The sequence below is a fragment of the Aulonocara sp. 'chitande type north' Nkhata Bay genome, linkage group LG20 (assembly GCF_057382095.1).
Source record: "Aulonocara sp. 'chitande type north' Nkhata Bay isolate Kocher_YH1m ecotype deep benthic linkage group LG20, A_spYH_male_GT1.1, whole genome shotgun sequence".
Classification (NCBI taxonomy): domain Eukaryota; kingdom Metazoa; phylum Chordata; class Actinopteri; order Cichliformes; family Cichlidae; genus Aulonocara; species Aulonocara sp. 'chitande type north' Nkhata Bay.
The window spans coordinates 26,020,202-26,037,423 of NC_141363.1; the positions used below are offsets into that span (position 1 = coordinate 26,020,202).

The 17,222-nt window shown below is 40.7% G+C and overlaps 1 protein-coding gene across 3 annotated transcripts; it reads right to left on the minus strand.

Moving 5' to 3' along the window:
• Positions 1-2,116: 2,116 nt before the first annotated feature.
• Positions 2,117-15,536, minus strand: ccn5 (cellular communication network factor 5). Of its 3 annotated transcripts, XM_086277968.1 has the most exons (7): positions 15,385-15,522; positions 9,718-9,883; positions 9,171-9,525; positions 8,088-8,304; positions 7,401-7,649; positions 4,251-4,492; positions 2,117-3,487 (listed from the first exon to the last, which is right to left on the minus strand). In XM_086277968.1, exons 3-7 carry the CDS (start codon positions 9,231-9,233, stop codon positions 3,200-3,202), a joined length of 1,059 nt encoding a protein of 352 aa, XP_086134094.1. In that variant the 5' UTR covers positions 9,234-9,525; positions 9,718-9,883; positions 15,385-15,522; the 3' UTR covers positions 2,117-3,199. The 3 variants fall into 3 exon arrangements, with proteins under 3 accessions (XP_086134094.1, XP_086134095.1, XP_086134096.1); XM_086277969.1 differs by having other exon boundaries at positions 9,171-9,883; XM_086277970.1 differs by lacking the exons at positions 9,171-9,525; positions 9,718-9,883 and having other exon boundaries at positions 15,385-15,536.
• Positions 15,537-17,222: the final 1,686 nt, after the last annotated feature.

The following is a 17,222-nucleotide window of genomic DNA, read 5'->3' on the forward strand; positions in this document are numbered from 1 at the left end:
ATGCCTTGTGGCGGTACAATGGAGTGCTGCAAAAGGGCTGGAAGGAACCAGCTACTGGCAAGATGAGGTGGCAGTTGGTGGTCCCGCGGGCCCTGCAGGAGATGGTGCTTCGCGCAGTGTATGGGGCCCCAGGGTCTGGCCACTTTGGTGTCACCAAAACACTCCGCCGCCTCCGGCAGGAATTCTATTGGGCCCAACATAGGCAGGATGTAGAGGAGTTTTGCCGCTGCTGCGACAGCTGTACAGCACAAAAGTGGCCTACAGCCAAATCCCATGCCCAACTGCAACAGTTTTCGGTAGGGTACCCTATGGAGAGGGTGGGGATGGACATTCAGGGTCCTTTTCCCCGCACAGAAAGGGGAAACCGCTGTATCCTCACAGCTATAGACTATTTCACAAAGTGGCCAGAGGCACACAGTTTACCTGACCAAGAGGCCAAGAAGATTGTGGATGCTCTGGTGGAGGGGATGTTCAGCAGATTTGGGGTGCCTGAAGTAATCCACACGGACCAGGGCAAGAACTCTGAGTCCCGTGTGTTTGCAGCCATGTGCGAGAAACTAGGCTCCCATAAGACCTGTACAACACCCCTCCACCCACAGAGTGATGGTCTCGTTGAGAGATTTAACCATACACTGGCAGAGCAACTGGCGCTAGTGACGGCTAAAGGGCAGGGATAGCTCAGTAGGTAAAGTGGTCGCCCCATGATCGGAAGGTCGGCGGTTCGAATCCACTTAACGGCTACCCTGAGGTACCCCTGAGCAAGGTACCGTCCCTACACACTGCTCCCCGGGCGCCTGCTTAGTGGGCTGCCCACTGCTTCACTGAGTGAATGGGTCAAATGCAGAGAAAAACAAGTAATTTCCCCATGGGGATCAATAAAGTATCCATTATTATTATTATTATTATTATTATTAAACATCAACGTGACTGGGACACTCATATTCCCCTGGTCCTCATGGCATATCATTCAAGACTCCACTTCGTGCTCCCCTGCCTCTTGATGTTGGCCAGGGAGATCCGGACTCCAGCGGAGATGATGATGGGCCGACCCCCCGATGCTGATGGGGATCAATCAGGTCCTGACTATGCGAGGAAGCTCCAGGATCGCATGGAGTCAGCTCATGACTTTGCTAGGAGGAAACTGATGAGTGCGGGGGTGCGGCAGAAGAGGAACTACGACGTCCATTCCAGAGGCCGACATTTTGACATCGGGGAACTGGTCTGGGTGTACAACCCCTATAGGAAAAAGGGTAGATGCCCTAAGCTGGACAGTGACTGGGTTGGACCCTGTAAGGTTCTGGAACGCCTGTGGGAAGTGGTGTATAGGGTACAACTGCCCCCAAGGGGACGGAGGGTCGCCCTGCACCGGGACAAACTGGCCCCCTATTGGGGCGCGGCCACTTCACTGGGATAATAGGGTGGGCCACGGACAGATCTGGACTCCACCCCTACAGACTCCACCACCATTGTGACACACAATGATGGTGGCCAGTCAATCAGATCAGCTACCAGTGACAGAGAGTCTGGAGGAGAGCATGTGTGTGGTTGGCTGAGAGTGTTTGGGGGGCGGGTGTTAGAGAATGTTGTTGTGGGTGTGTGCGGAAAAAAGGAGCGAGAGTCAGGGGGGGTTGTTTTGATTCTGGAGACTGCATTTTTCCCTGTCGTTTTGTTGTTGGCTACAGCCCACAGTAGCCTTTGTTACTATTCTTAATAAACACCGGTAACCGGAACACCGATCGTGTCTGTCTTCTGTCGGAGGGACGCTACAAGATAATTGGACTTTTAATAGAGATCACGTTCACTTTTTTCATTTCAGAATGTATCTTTATATTCAGCTGCTCATGAACCCACAACATCCTTATATCCACCACTGTAGCTTTCTAAGCATACTAGGTATTTTTAAGTGAGACTGAAAAAAACCCTTAAAGGAACAATAAAGAAATATAACACATTAAGCCAGTATCATAATAAGAGTTATTAAAAGTTAAATTTATCCACAAAGCTGCAAAAGGATTTTCTTGTTGATTTTAGTGTGTATATTGGTGTGCTACAAGCAAGTTTTAACAGCTCATCAGCAGCAGAAAGTCATGACAGATGAAGTGACATAATTAAAAGCTACAGTTTGAACAATGTAACTATTTATACAAACATAATAACCACAAAAAGCACAAAATCCAGTGGGAGTAAAAATACAGGGCATACTTTAAAAAAATCACTGTACACGAGACACCTCTTTACAGTTATTTACATCAGAATAATAAATGAAAGTGCAATGTAATCCCATTATGCCACACACACACACACACACACACACACACACACACACACACACACACACACACACACACACACAAAGTTCAAAAGTTAAAAGCTGCATTGCTCACGTCAGAGAATATCTAGAAATTGTCATTACAAAAGTTGTAATCGTTCTGTGGGTTATGTCTTTAACAAATACATATTTCTACATCACTGAAAGTTGAATTTATAGACACAAGTTACAAGTTAGAAATAAAAAAATCAGTCTTTAAAAGTATGTTCATGACCAGTTGACATCATGGTCAACTGTCTTTAAGTTATAATATAGATTTTAGGTGACATGCTTCTCTTTTTACAGGCCAGATTTCAACAATATTGGATGAGTTTAATTTGATCCATTTTCCCAAAACTGAATTATAGTATATCTACGTAGTGTTTAACTTTAGCCTAAAGATTTGGGAAAAGTCAAGATGTTTTCAGTGATTTTAAAATATTGCTTTTGATATCCAAGGCGAAACATTATTGGGAATCACTGTACTGAACAATTCTGGGAGGAAAAAAGAAACCAAATCAGTGCACATCTGAAAGTTATTTGTAAAAGTATTTCTAGAACTTACTTTGTGAGTTATACATGTATATTACAGTCCCTAGCTCTCCTACATTTATGTTTCTTTTCTCCCTTTCTTGTAAAACACGTCTACTTGTTTTCTATTGACTCTCAGATGAAGTCACAAACTGGCAGAATGATGCTTTCCAGAAGTTGTGAGCTGTAAATAAGTGCAGACATATTCATCCAAAATCACAGTTTTCTAAAATAATAATATTCTCTTTCAGTGTCCATTTGTTGTTTACGTCAATCCACCTGGGGATACTTTTATTGTGAAGCCATTGAAACATTCACTGAAGTCTATAGTTTTAGTGAGTCCGTGCTCTTACACACTGATCAGGGTCTGTATCCCCACAGAGCGGGATTTGTAAAAGGTGCATAGGGGCAGTTATTATGACAGGCGCATGACTGGATCATCAGTACAGCTCGTTGCAGCAGTCTGCCAGTGGGACATCGGAAGGTCACCTCAGCAGTGCTGGTTTGGTAAGGTGTGCAGCATCGCGAGTCAGTGCACTGACCACAGTAACGGACTCGGTAGGCATGAGTGCTGTAGCAGCCCTGGTGAACTAGCCGAATGGGTCCCGGTGACGTGTAGCTGGCCTTGCAATTTCCTTTCTGTCCCCACTGAAACAACAGTGAGAAGAAGAAAAATCAGGTAATCAGTGTAATGATTCAGTAAGGCTAAAGATTCAAGATGTTTAGGTAGACTTCATGACAATATGCATTTTTTAATATGTTATCTGCACATCAGTAACATAGGCCTACAAAACCTCTAAAAAATCTCTAGAGCCTCAAAGCCTCTAAAAATAATTGATGGTAAAAACAGTGGTTAAAAAAAAGGTCAGTGAAAGGTTGTAGTTCAGTTAGTTAACGAGTATAAACATTGACTGCAGATTTACAGGAAGGCCGACTCCACTCTGCTGCACGAAAGTGGGACCCACAGTTTTTCAGTGACTAGTGGGAACTACTTTATAAAGTCCCTTTTAGTACTTTTAACACTGAAATGTTTAATTTTTTTTTAATGTAGTCTGGGTTTAGAGGAACCCCTCCCCCATCTGATTGATGAAATCTGTTTCAGTATCATTCTGTGTCAAAAGGCAGACGAGAGAAACGAAACAAAAAGTAGAATTGTTCTGTCACAGCTTCATTGTGGTGTCTAACTAGACAGATTCTTATCATTGTTTTCGTAGTTGCCTTAAAATGTCTTTTTACCTTTTGTGATATTGTGTTAAAAATGATGACATGTCTCTGCATACTTTGTGTGACCCGGTGAACTTTCTCGTTACAGTTTTGAAAGAAGCTATACGTGAAACTGAAATCAAAGGTAAAACCTGACAGTACGTGTAAATGTACACATTTACAGGATGTGAGTTTTGTTAGCGCTCACCATGGGCTTCCTTGGGGCCGGCTGGAAAGTGTGGCAAGGTCGCACCTTACACAGGCGAGTTTCTATTTCCAGTTTGCATGCAGGATTCTGGTTAGAAACCCGTGTGGAGACCCCCGCCCCACAGCTCTGGGAACAGGCACTCCACTGGGTGCTCTGCTCTACACAAGAGGAGGCAGGCGAAAACTTGTTGTTTTGAAGGTGATGCCTCTGCAAAGATGGCCATAACTGATCCGGTTTCATTGCTGGGTGGGGAGGGAAACCAAACAAACCAATGAGTACAATAAGAGGAAAATTCATGTCCAACGTTCATGTTGCGTTAAGTAGACAAATGTGATTCTAGTCTTTGTGAAAATTTAGCACTTATTAAACTTCTTAATGAAAGTTTTAATTAATCAATAAATGTATTTATCTATTCATTTACTTTAATAAAGCTTATTACCTGTTTTCTTAGCATATAAACTATATAAAGTATTGCAATTATCTATGCATAGTGTGTTACACCCACTACTCCAACACCATTGTGAAGTTTGCTGACGACACAGTGGTGTTGGGTGCCATCTCCAACAACGATGAGGCGGCCTACACGGACGAAGTGAAGAATCTGGCATCATGGTGCCAGGACAACCATCTCCAGCTGAACATTGGCAAGACCAAGGAGCTGGTGATGGACTTCAGAAGGAGTCAGCACAGAGACTACAAGCCCATTATCATCAATGGAGCTCCAGTGGAGAGGGTGCAGTCCTTCAAGTATCTTGGTGTCCACATCTCCTCAGACCTGACATGGTCTGCCCACATTCAGGTCCAGACCAAAAAGGCTAGGCAGCGCCTGTACCACCTACGACAACTGAGGAAGTTCAGGGTCTCTCCAAAGATCCTCAGGATTTTCTATACAGGCGCTGTGGAGAGCATCCTCACACAGGACATGACATCGTGGTTTGGGAACAGCTGTGTGAAGGACCAAAAAGCTCTCCAGAGAGTGATCCGTACAGCAGAACGCTGCTGCAGGATTGCTCTCCCCCCGCTTCAGGACACCTACACCAGGAGATGCCGGACTAGAGCAGCGCAGATACTGAAGGACCCGTCCCATCCTGGCAACAAACTGTTCCAACTTCTGCAATCTGGTAGAAGGTTCCGCATCATCCGGGCAAGGACAGAGAGACTCAAGAGGAGCTTCTTCTACACAGATGCCGTTCTTCATGTGCCCTGATGGGCTGTTTTTATTTTAATCTGGGCAACTTTTTTTTTTCATTTATAGTAAGTGTATTATAATGAGCAGCTTTTTCCTTTACGGTAGTCAATTATCACATGATACTGCTCAGCCAATCAAATCATTTAGCACGGGGAAAACAGCTTACTGAGTAGACGTGATGCAGAACAGGAAACTGAGAGTAGAAGGGGTAAAGCTGAGATGATTTATATGTAGAAGCTAAGAAGAAAAAACAGAAGGGGGGACTCAAACTACACCTTTCATTATTTTTAAATCAGTTTATTTGAAGACAACTTTATCAAAAGCTCTTTCTCATTATTGAATGCAAACCTTATTATGCTTGGAATTAGCAAAGAACTTTTTAGTATTATATTATTATTAGAATAAGATAATAGTAAAGATTGTTGAAATACTGTTGAATTGTATTTTCTTTTGTGTGACAGTTCCTGACTATATACTGGCATCGATACAACTGTGTACTGCATACTTCAAAATATATTGCATTTGCTTAGAGTGTGGGACTTTATGATGTTGTGGACCCTTGTTTGAGGAAATTTTCTCAGTGGACCTCCTTAAATTTCAATTGAATATCCCTGCTCTTGCTGAAGTGATTAATCACTGTGGGATCCTGCTTTGAGGTGGCCTATTGCTAACTACCTGAGCTGCTGAGCTACACAAATACTGGAAATGCATCAAACCTTTAGATCAAATTCTAAATGCACCAAAACTAAAACAACAACAATCTGAGACTGCATCATTTCATCAATGCTGACGATTCCCTACCTACCATACAGGAATTTAGTCCTGAAACCAGGATATCTAGATGCAAATGAGTTTGGCATATTTTAGGGAAAATGAAAACCATCTCTCTAAGTTTTTATTTAAATTTGTGTCAAATCTTGCCAACTGCAATAATCCTTCCAACTCTAAAAGTTACTTTTAAGTTGGGCAAATCCCCACGTTTGCCAAAACGTTCATGGAGATCTTTTCATAACTTCTGAATAATCACACTACCAAACAAACAACTACCAGTGCAGAACTGTTCACAATCTAAGCAGCTGACTCCTCTCATTACCTCAGCACTTACATATTTATGGTGATCAGCCTGCTTATATAGCTTCCTCTTAATCCAGCTTCCCAACAGAGTTTGAAAACCTTTATTTTAAAGTAAAGTAAAATGGATCCTGTTTGGACTTTTTCACCTCTCTGGTTCTTTTTTTTGCTCACATCAAATTTTAAAGCTACATTTAGTGCATTTTTGTGCAAATAAAAGCCACAGAACTAACACATAGAAGTCATAATAACCGGCTAACTTTCAACGATGACACAGTAGGTTTTGTATCGAAGCACAAAATGTTCCTTTGCTGTTCTCATAACTTAGTTTGAGTCAGACAGTGTTTGGAATTCCAGATGTTTTCAGACTGGCTTCATTTCCCCAACACCCATCTCATGTGCTCACACACTCCCCCTTTAATGAAGTAATGAGGTCTTGACATGGCTTCATATATTTAATTGTCACACAGCTTTGGTTGTTGTTATGAAACTGAGAAGCATGGTGACTGAGGGGGAAAAGGATGTTTTCACCCACAAAAATTTGGTTTTTATTTGGATTTGGGGAGTTTTCCTTTGGCTTGACACACCCCGTTTATTGCACAAATACTCCAGTAAAAACTTCCAGACATGACCGCCGGTAACAGAGCTCATAAAAAGGAATGAAGGATTATATTACATATGGATTGATCATCAGTGAGGAGCAACTAAGACTCATACGCTACATGAACATACGTTTGGCACTAGAATCCAGACACTGGAAAATATGTTGTAGACATCCAGCTCTGATGTCAGGAAAATTTAAAGGAATCATTAAACATGTCAGGCTAGCTCTTTTCCCCACCTGTAAAACATCAAAATACATCTGTATCAGAGAGTCATGCATCCATTACCTGTAATTGCATCCTGAATGACCGTGTTTTCAAGGTTTTCACACACCCATTCCTTGCAGCATTTCCCAGGTAGTCGGATGTATTGTGGGTTGGGACAGTCTGGAGTGGGAAGACGAGCATTCAGTGGACAAGCTGGCACGCAGGTCACCCCGCCCCCCCTGCAGCGGCAGTAAGTGTCACAGGAGGGCTGGAACGACTGCCCCTCCTGGTAAAAGATCCCACTGACCTCACAGCCCAGATCCTTCTGACCTGTTAGAAACACAGACGTTGTCTTTGCTTATCCATTGATGTGGAAACTTAATCAGGAAATGGACAGATTAAGTTAGGTGGAAGAAGCAGAAGAAAACAAGAGAGAGGTGAGGACACAGGAGCTGCTGTCCCTGCAAGTGCTTGCATCACTTTATGGAAAAGCAAGTCTCTTCAGTGAGACACTGTTAAGTTGTTTTTCATTTGGAGTGTTGTCTCTGCAATTTATCATGCTCATGGGTAATTATTACAGGAAATGTGTCAAGAGCAGTCCTGAATCCACTCAGCTAAGCAGACTCTAACATTAAGTGTCAGTCTGTGTGTCCCAGTCATGCAAACTGGCTGAGGCTCTATCTACTCCCTCCCTATGTGTCCTCCACCCTTATAGCCTACCCACACAGACATGGGCCTGGTTGTTTGCTTGTTAGAAGTGACACTCACTGACACACTCCCCAGGTAACCCAGGGAAGCTGGCGCTGTAGTCGCACTGAAGCCCTCGCAGGTTGTCACAGGGAAACATCTCAGTACAGGACTCGCCTAGTTGCCGGGCACACACCTGGCAACACCGGCAGCCATCCAGCACCAGGGGTACTCCTGTGGGGCACTGAGGGACAGGATTGGGGCAAAGGCATGGCCTGTCACACAACTGGCACAGCACCTGGAGGAGCAAGAAAAATAAGTTAGAAGGTATGACAATACGACAAAACCTGAAAAGATGAGAGAAAATCATCATAAATCAGTCTTCTGATGTTATGATCATTCCAGTACCAAAATTATTACTCTCATTCCTTAAGAAAAGAAGCAAAGAAAATATTATAAGCATTCTCAGAAGCTGAATCGGTATCCAACGCAATAAAGCACTGCTTCCAATTACATGTGTCTGAAGGAGCCAAAACACAGGCGAGGTCTGGCCAAGTCCACTTTCACTTTACAAGAGAAGCCTTCAAGGTTTTACAACAAAGTTACTGTAAAGAAATGCAGTCAACAACTTTTCAAATACATAACTGCAAAAAAACACAGGTGGGACTTCTTATTCATATTTTACATCATATTCAAGGGAAAAAATGTAGTCCCCCCTTTTATGTTGTAAGAGTTTTCTGTCTGTATTTGTGATGTTACCATAACACTGAATGTCTACTGGTTTCTAACAGTCGGCTACACAAAACGAGGAGGTTGATGACAAGTAAAGTGTGATTTCACTTCAATTTCTGGCATTTGATCAACCAAAAAAAGACATTAACAACTAGGTAAAAATAAAAATATTAACAACAGTCTTGCTTGTCTAATACATCACCTTTTCTTGATGGATGACTTTAATCATCTCATCTTTATTTCAAATCATTGTAATAAAATCAAGGCAAATGTCGTCTTTCTTTCAGAAAACATTAACAAATACTTTAAAAAGGAAATGTGTTGATCAATGAAGGAAGAAAACAAACAATTCAGCATTACATACCTACAATACTCTCTGATAAAAGTCTCATTCAGAATCGATTACTGTAAATAAGCTGGAGGAGGCCTCACCTGTGTAGTCACACACAGCAGTACAGCCAAAGCAATCACACAGTCACACAGTTGTCGGTCCATGGGGGCTTGTGTTGCTGATGGAGCTCGGTCTGTCTCAGTGAACTGTGTGACGGTGTGGTGTGACCAGTGCAGCTGTTTGCTAACTGCTCCTTCTTGCACCGCCTGACATTTATAAAGTCTGGACGCTGATGTCACGGGCTGACTACTGTGTAAACAGCAACTGGACTAGTATCAGATGTTTTACATTCCTCCTCCCTGCTGCCCATTTCCACTTCCATACACACACTCTTTTTCCTCTCCTCCCTCTCTTTCCAGTCTTGCGGGGTTCTAAGTTTGCACAGCTTCACATAAGCTAAGGAGAGAAAAATACATTAGCAAGGTTGTCAACAAGTCAAACAACTTCCAGGGCTTTTGTGGTAACAATTCTGATTTAAGTGGAGAAGAATTTATGTAGCTTATGTTTACATAATCTGCTGGTCAGTCAGATATAGTTCATCTTTTCACAGAATGAATATAGAGCAGATATTTTCACGGTTTTTCATACCCAGATCCCTCAAATGCTTGTGAAGCCCAAATATGTTGAGTAGTCAGACTTAAAAGAGACTTAATCCTTCTCTTAGCTGTGGTTTCCATGGTGTAAAGGTGGCATGTCTGAGGTTTGCATGAATTTGAATCATTGTGATCTCTTGTGAGAGAAAATGAATGAGAACCTGAAGGCAAAAAGCAGAAAGAAAAGTGGCAGATGAGACAAATTCAGTTTAGCTTGAATACGAAGTACATGAAGTACTAACCAGGAATTTGAAACGTGAGGCTTATTTGAAATCACTATGATGGTGTTGTTCTTAAACATCATAATTAACGTCAGGACAGGACCATCACTGCAAGCATGTTAATGTGATGTAATACCTTTGTGACCTGTGGAAAAACACAGCAGCTGCAAAACGTTTTGGCAGAAACACTTTAAATCCAAAAACCTTTCTGATGTCTATTGAGGTGATATAAAGAGCAACAAAAAGTTAGTGTAAGAGTCCGAATGTGGTGGATAAACAATTCCATTTCATTTGGGAAACTGGACAAAAAGGTCAGCGGTGATTTTTGTTGACTTCCTCTTTTTCAATATTATTTTCATTTTCAGTTGCAGTTTCGTTATGTTCAAGCAAACAAAGCCCAGAAGTTTGAACTAAAATAAACATTTTAACAAATCCCAAATGTGTTGGAAAGTCAACTTCACGCTCACTCACACCCAACACAGTTTCAAAAAGTTTTAAGACTAGTTTTAGATGAAGTATTTTTCATCATTTACAAAGCTGTGACATCACAACAACCATTTGGTCAAATTCACCTGTGAGACTTGAGCAGTTTTAAGTCTTATGTTCCAGGAATGACACCAACATGGTCATAACAGACTGTAACAAATGAATGAATATGGAATTGCAAAAACAACCAAAACAAAACTGCAGTGAGCCAATATTCAGAAATACCCATTTTAGAAAACACAGCCTCTCAGCAGAAATAAATATGTTTACAGCCTAACACAAAAAGTCACTTTGCATTTTAGCTGCACAGCTCAGGTCGAGTGGTTTAGAGATAAAGAAGAGTTGCTTTGGACATATGCAGAGGATGGACACTGGATGCACTAGGCCAGGGGTCTCGAACTCCAGGTCTTGAGGGCCAGTGTCCTGCAGGTTTTAGATCTCACCCTAGGTCAACACACCTGAATCAAATGATTTGTTCATTACCAGGCCTCTGGAGAACTTCAAGACATGTTGAGGAGGTCACTTAGCTATTTAAATCAGCTGTGTTGGATCAAGGACTTCAGGACACTGGCCCTCGAGGCCTGGAGTTTGTGACCCCTGCACCAGGCAAAGGATGTTGACTACAGAGCTGTTAAGCAGGAGGAAAAGAGGAAGACCCCAAAGAAGGTTTATAAAATTCAGGAGGCTATGCAGAGGGTTAGATAGAGCTGGAGGCAGATGATCCATCATGGTGACCTCTAAAGTGAAGCTGTATCACAGGGTAAGCCCTTTATCACCCTTGCTAACTCTAAACCAGGGGTGGGCAACTCCAGGTCTTGAGGGCCGGTGTCCCTGGAGGTTTTAGATGTGTCCTTGAACCAACACAGCTGATTTAAATGGCTAAATGACCTCCTCAACATGCCCTGAAGTTCTCCGGAGGCCTGGTAACGAACTAATCATGTGATTCAGGTGTGTTGACCCAAGGTGAGATCTAAAACCTGCAGGACACCGGCCCTCGAGGCCTGGAATTGCCCACCCCTGCTCTAAACGGTACTATCCTTCACAAAATAAACATCAACATTTCTGATAAGACTTAGACCATGAACTCATTAGGAACCTTTCAGATATCTGTACAACAAGATTTTATTTTGAAACTGGAAGTTTTGCCCCTGTCAACCATTAGAAAGAATCCAGTTTTAAGACACTTCCCCATTAATTAGGGCTATAACTCGTGTTACAATTCACTCTGAGAGGACATGAGCAAGCAAAACCACCAAGTTACTGGTTAGACATGATTCATAACCACAATCGTTACATCATGATGGCAGCAAAAGTAAAATCAGCAGATTACCAAAGCAATTAAAAAACTGTTTAGTAACCAAGTTGGTTTCAGTTTTTTTTCTCCAATCCTTCATGCCAGTGTGGTGATATTTCCCTGGGTAAGCAGGAGCTTTGACCTGTTTCTACAGCAACGTTAAGAACATATCTCACAAAAGTGACATTAAATTAAAAAAACATTTTTTTACCACTATTATATACACAAATTATAACAATTATTCGTGTTGTGGCCACATTTGTAAAAAAAATATAGCAAAAAGATTGCAGACAGTCATCAATTGAAAGTAATTCATCATTATAAAAGAATTCAGTCTAAGGTAAACTAGGAACAGATGACTAAGATTCAACAGTACCCATTTCTCACATGCCTGGACGGTTATGCTAGATGAAAATCAGTGATTCATCAGGAAGAAATCACTATGTGTGCTTAATTTCATTTGGATGTTGAAATGTTAAGTCTGAATCAAGAAGTTTTGTTTTGATTCTAGAAATAAATATAATTTGTTTTTATAGCACTGTTACACAAAATATAACAACAACACAGTCAAAGCCACAGCGTCCCTTGACCTAAACAAAAATACTCAAGCCATTGACTTAAATAGAAAGCAAGCCTTTCATTAGAAAACAATTCAGTCAGAGGAACACTAGGAATAGATTCCTAAGTTTCAACATCAGCTTTTTCTCACATTATATGGGTGGGCAAGAAAGACATCCAGTCATAACTTATAAATAAAAGGAGACAGACATAAAGATAGAGAAGAGGAAAGAATGTGTGTAGCTTACAGGTGGACTCCAGGTGGCCTGCCAGTATGAACATACTGCTGGGGCTCAAACTGAGCTTTCTCTGAAACTATGCTTTCCTGGCCGCTACCATGTGCTTTCCATGCCCTCCAGAAATGACCGAACCTGGAAGGATTGCATTGTAATAGCTGCTAGCCCCACTGTAACATGCAGCAAGTTTAAGCAACTAAAGCCATAAACATATGTATAAAAAGTAGAGGAAAAATATGAGGTTTAAGCTGAATATGGGCAGCAAGTTCACAGACTGTCCGTCAAGCTTCATTATTCTTGTTCTTTGATCAAACATGTATGAAAGGGATGTAGTCAGCCAGTATCAGACACAGTGAAATCATATCTGCCAATTTAAACTGAGACTAGCAAAAAAGCCTCAACACATTTTTCCAAAGCCTACAGATGTTGGAAATGTCCCAGACAGTGAAGTATCACTCTCAATCGCAGTGAACTCCTTTGAAGAAACCCCCAAATCCAAATCCTGCACAATAACCCCCATTCAGTTTGGGCGAATATTGTTTTGGTATGTGACGGTATGCAGGAAAGTCTTTTGGATTCCTTGTTGATTTATGAATGCAAAACCTACAGGGCAAAGTAATGAAAATATTATTTGTCCTATAAATGTTACTAAAGAATTCATTGATCTGTGTGCTGAAAGAAAGCCCGGTCACTCTACCAAATCTGTCACTGTGAACCAGAAATGTCTAACACATGTTCAGGGAGAGTTGTCCAACAACCCCAAAATTCCTCAGCGTGCAAGTAATACAAAATACAAGGCAGGTTTAGTCTGTGGTGCAGATACTCTGTGCTGATACTCTGACATTGTAAAGTTCTTTAATCATATTTACACATGTGAAAATCAAATGGGCGTGATTTGTCTGAAATCAGACAGTACCCTGCACTCATTAAGGTTAAAAAGCGCTTCCACATTATTGTCTGTGAAGGTTCTCAGTCATCCAGGTCATCGTAGTCAAAGGAGCTTGCAAAGAAGAAGAAGCTTCTCGGATGAGAGGTGAAACTTCTTCAAGTAACTTAAAGATGTCCAGACGCTTTTCTTTGCAAGCTCCTTTGCCTTCCACATTATTTTTTTTTTATTCTTACTTGAAAATTAATCAATTTAAATATCTGATTGGCAGCTGAATATTGTTTTTCCATGTAGACGACACATCACAGAACCTGTTACACGTGTTTATTCCCATTAAATAACTAAATTAACAGCTCAGAAAACGTGTGGTGGAAACGGTTTGTTTGCTCTCTGAACAAATGTATGCTTTGTTTTGTTTCTTATTTATGAAAATGAACAACTTTAAAACACAGCATTCAGCATCAGGAAATATAATAACATGTGTATATGTTAATATCACATTTTAATGTGTATGTAAATAAACTGCACACTGAATTTGTTCTTCTTCCAAAAATAAGTTTTTGTAGCATCAACAGTTGACCGAGACAATATTTAGCTCTGCTAGTTTGTGGGTTTGGGTGGTGCCAACTAGCTGCCTGTGGCTGATTTAAGTGTCTCAGAATAAACATGGTTTGTGCTGTAAAAGCCCTGAATAATACTAAAATCTTCTCCCAGAACAACATTTGTCACGTATTCAATGAAATGCAGAGCACTTCAATTGGTGTCTAAGGTTTTGGCTCTTAGAGTCACTGAAAGTTTGCACTGGCAGGTTTGTCTCTGCCACATCTGCAGGTACTCTTTGAACAAGGTGGGCAAATCAGCCTTGAGTGCTGGAACTTCCACAAATAGCAAAAACATCCGACTTGCTGTCTAGTCATAGTTGACTTTACTAAGCTATACTGAGTCATTATTCCAGGATCGCCACCACACCCTGCAGAGGTCACAGACTGAGCAGTCCTCCATCCAAAACAAAATAAAACCTCAAACTGCCTTTTCTGTTATGTCTGATTCCTTCGGCTCTGGTGCACCTCCCCTTAGATTGTCAATAACACCGTCTTTCAGTGATGCTGAAAAACTTCTGAACACATTTCTAATTTACTGAATGAAAACTCAAGGATGCAGAGCAGGGGCTCATGAAAAATACAGTTGTCAAAAACATCTTTCTAATATGTTTGTTCAGAAGATGCTGGATGATTTCAGCAAATGCCTTTTTTTCTGGTGTATGGTTCATTAATAGTTTTTTAGGTGGCTATTACCTGTCTTGCTCTCTTTCTATCACATAAACTATGGATGAATGAAATACACAGTCCTGATTTCTTTCCTAGTTGTACGACCACATAAGTTGTTCCCACCAGCCACGACTGCCTAACTGGTACAAATCTCAGAAGCAGCCAAAAAGTGCAGCTTAAAAAAATACTTTCATAAACTTTTCAATACGAAGAAAACAGACAAGATGAAGGGGTGAACATTTAAGCAGATGTAAAACGTTCCCAAATATTTATTGAAGTGAAGCACAATAAAAGTGCTTTCAGCCCTCAAGTCCATGTGTTTCCTCTGAAATACCTTCTGCAGAGGAAGTGCCACAGGTGCAGTGCACAGCTATTACATGATGTAATGTACAACTTAGATTGAATAAAGAGGTCTACATCTATCCAAAATAAACAACTGAGACATGATTTAATTCTGCCAAGACACTTAGCCAGACACTAAATAGAGTAATTACCAAAGTTCCACACACCAGTATCTAAAAATGTCCTAAGACAGAACTGAAAACCACAAAATGAAAACCATACCAGTGAGAAAGAATTTTGATGTATGATTTAACATGATAATATGATAAATTCAGTCCAGATGTCAGGAGGCACCATAGGACACAGACGCACACTTATAGTCAGTACTCTTCCAACATGAATTGCTCTGCTGGTTTTGCTTAAAATTATACCTGAATTCCAGGCATTCCAGCACAATGTGTGAAAGTCGAACAGAGTTGCCACAGGAACGCTCGTAGCAGGCGATAAGGACATCGTCAGGTCCTAAGGTCACTTCCTGACGTACACGGGGCCGAGGTCACTGCCGTGTCCACTGCGGAAAAAGAAAAGCACCGCTCGTCTAGACACACATCCACACCCACTCACCATGACTGCTTCACTGCGTGGGTAGAGGTGGAAACAACTGTCTGTGCAATGACAAATCACAGCTCTGCACAGCTCCATGTGTCAGTTCCTCGTGAAATTATAATGGTCCATGTTAAGTAATATAATGGCAGGAATCACGTGTAGACTCAGGGCTATCCCTACTCTGGAAAAAATGGTGGCCAGATCACCATTTTTTCCAGAGGGAAATATTTCTACTATTGGATGGATTTCTGTTACGTTTCTGCACATGTTCAAGATTTTATTGAATTCACCCATGCAGTTTTACTCATATATCCAAACATTTGCCAGGTACATTTTTCAGGATCCTGAATTTTTCTGTAATAAGACCATAAGACTGACCCTAAATTAAACAAGCAGTATGCCCTTACAGCTCACCTGGTTGAGCAAGCAACCCATAAGAATAAAAGTATGAAACTAGGCAGAGAAAGCATGGGAGAAACTCTATGCGTGTAAGGGTTGAAGTCTGTTAAATAAATTGAGAAAAGCAAAGAACAGGTGGACACAGACACACGCCTTGATCAGTTAGAGAGATTAATGCTTGAGTTCCCTAAAATTATTTGTACCTTCTTTCATGTTGCTTTCAAGATGACGCACCAGCTTCCCATCAACCACAGCTCTGTACTCTGTGATTAGTGTTGCCAAAGAACTTCTAAAAACATAAGAACTTGTGCCCGCCTAACTGTTAGTTTCCTAGCATAAACATTTATCTTCCCCTGACACCACCTTGCAATCTTCTGCCTCTTTGATATTGCACCTCTCATATAGAATATATTCCACCTTTGTGTACATTCCTTCACTCTTATACGTCACCTTATGTACCTCACTCTTCATGAACTCGTCACCGCAGCCAATTTCATCCTATTTGCAAAATCTACTTCTCTCTGCCCATCCACATTTCTTTTCTTGAAACCATACCTACTCACCACCTCCTCAGCACCTCTACACCTTTCACACACATGTCCAGTTAATGTGCTCCTTTTAACTGCCCTGAAATCCAGCTTTTTGGCAGATATTCAACGTCACCCCAGCTTCAAAATCTCTTCATCCTGTTTGACTTTTCATCCACAACACTTTTCACTTGCTCTTCTTTCAAGATCCCCCTACTCAAGTTCTCTTCTTGCCTATGCCAACTAAATATTCTGAATCCACACACACACACACACATATACATATATACATATACATATACATATATACATATACATATACATATATATACATATACATATACATATATATATATATATATATGTATATGTATATATATATATATATATATATATATATATATATATATATATATATATATATATATATATATACATATACATATATATACATATACATATACATATATATATATATATATATATATATATATATATATATATATATATATATATATATATATATATATATATATACATACATACATAATCTCCAGATGCTTGCCTTTCTTTATCTCTTGATGTCTCTAACATGCCTTCCGCCGCTCATATTTCTTAGTCTTAAGCCAACAGTAAAACCCTGATGGCCATGCACCATTTCATTGTTGAAATCAAATATTTGATGTTTGCATGTTTGATTTAGCAAAGATTTTATGCTCGATGCCCTTTATGACACA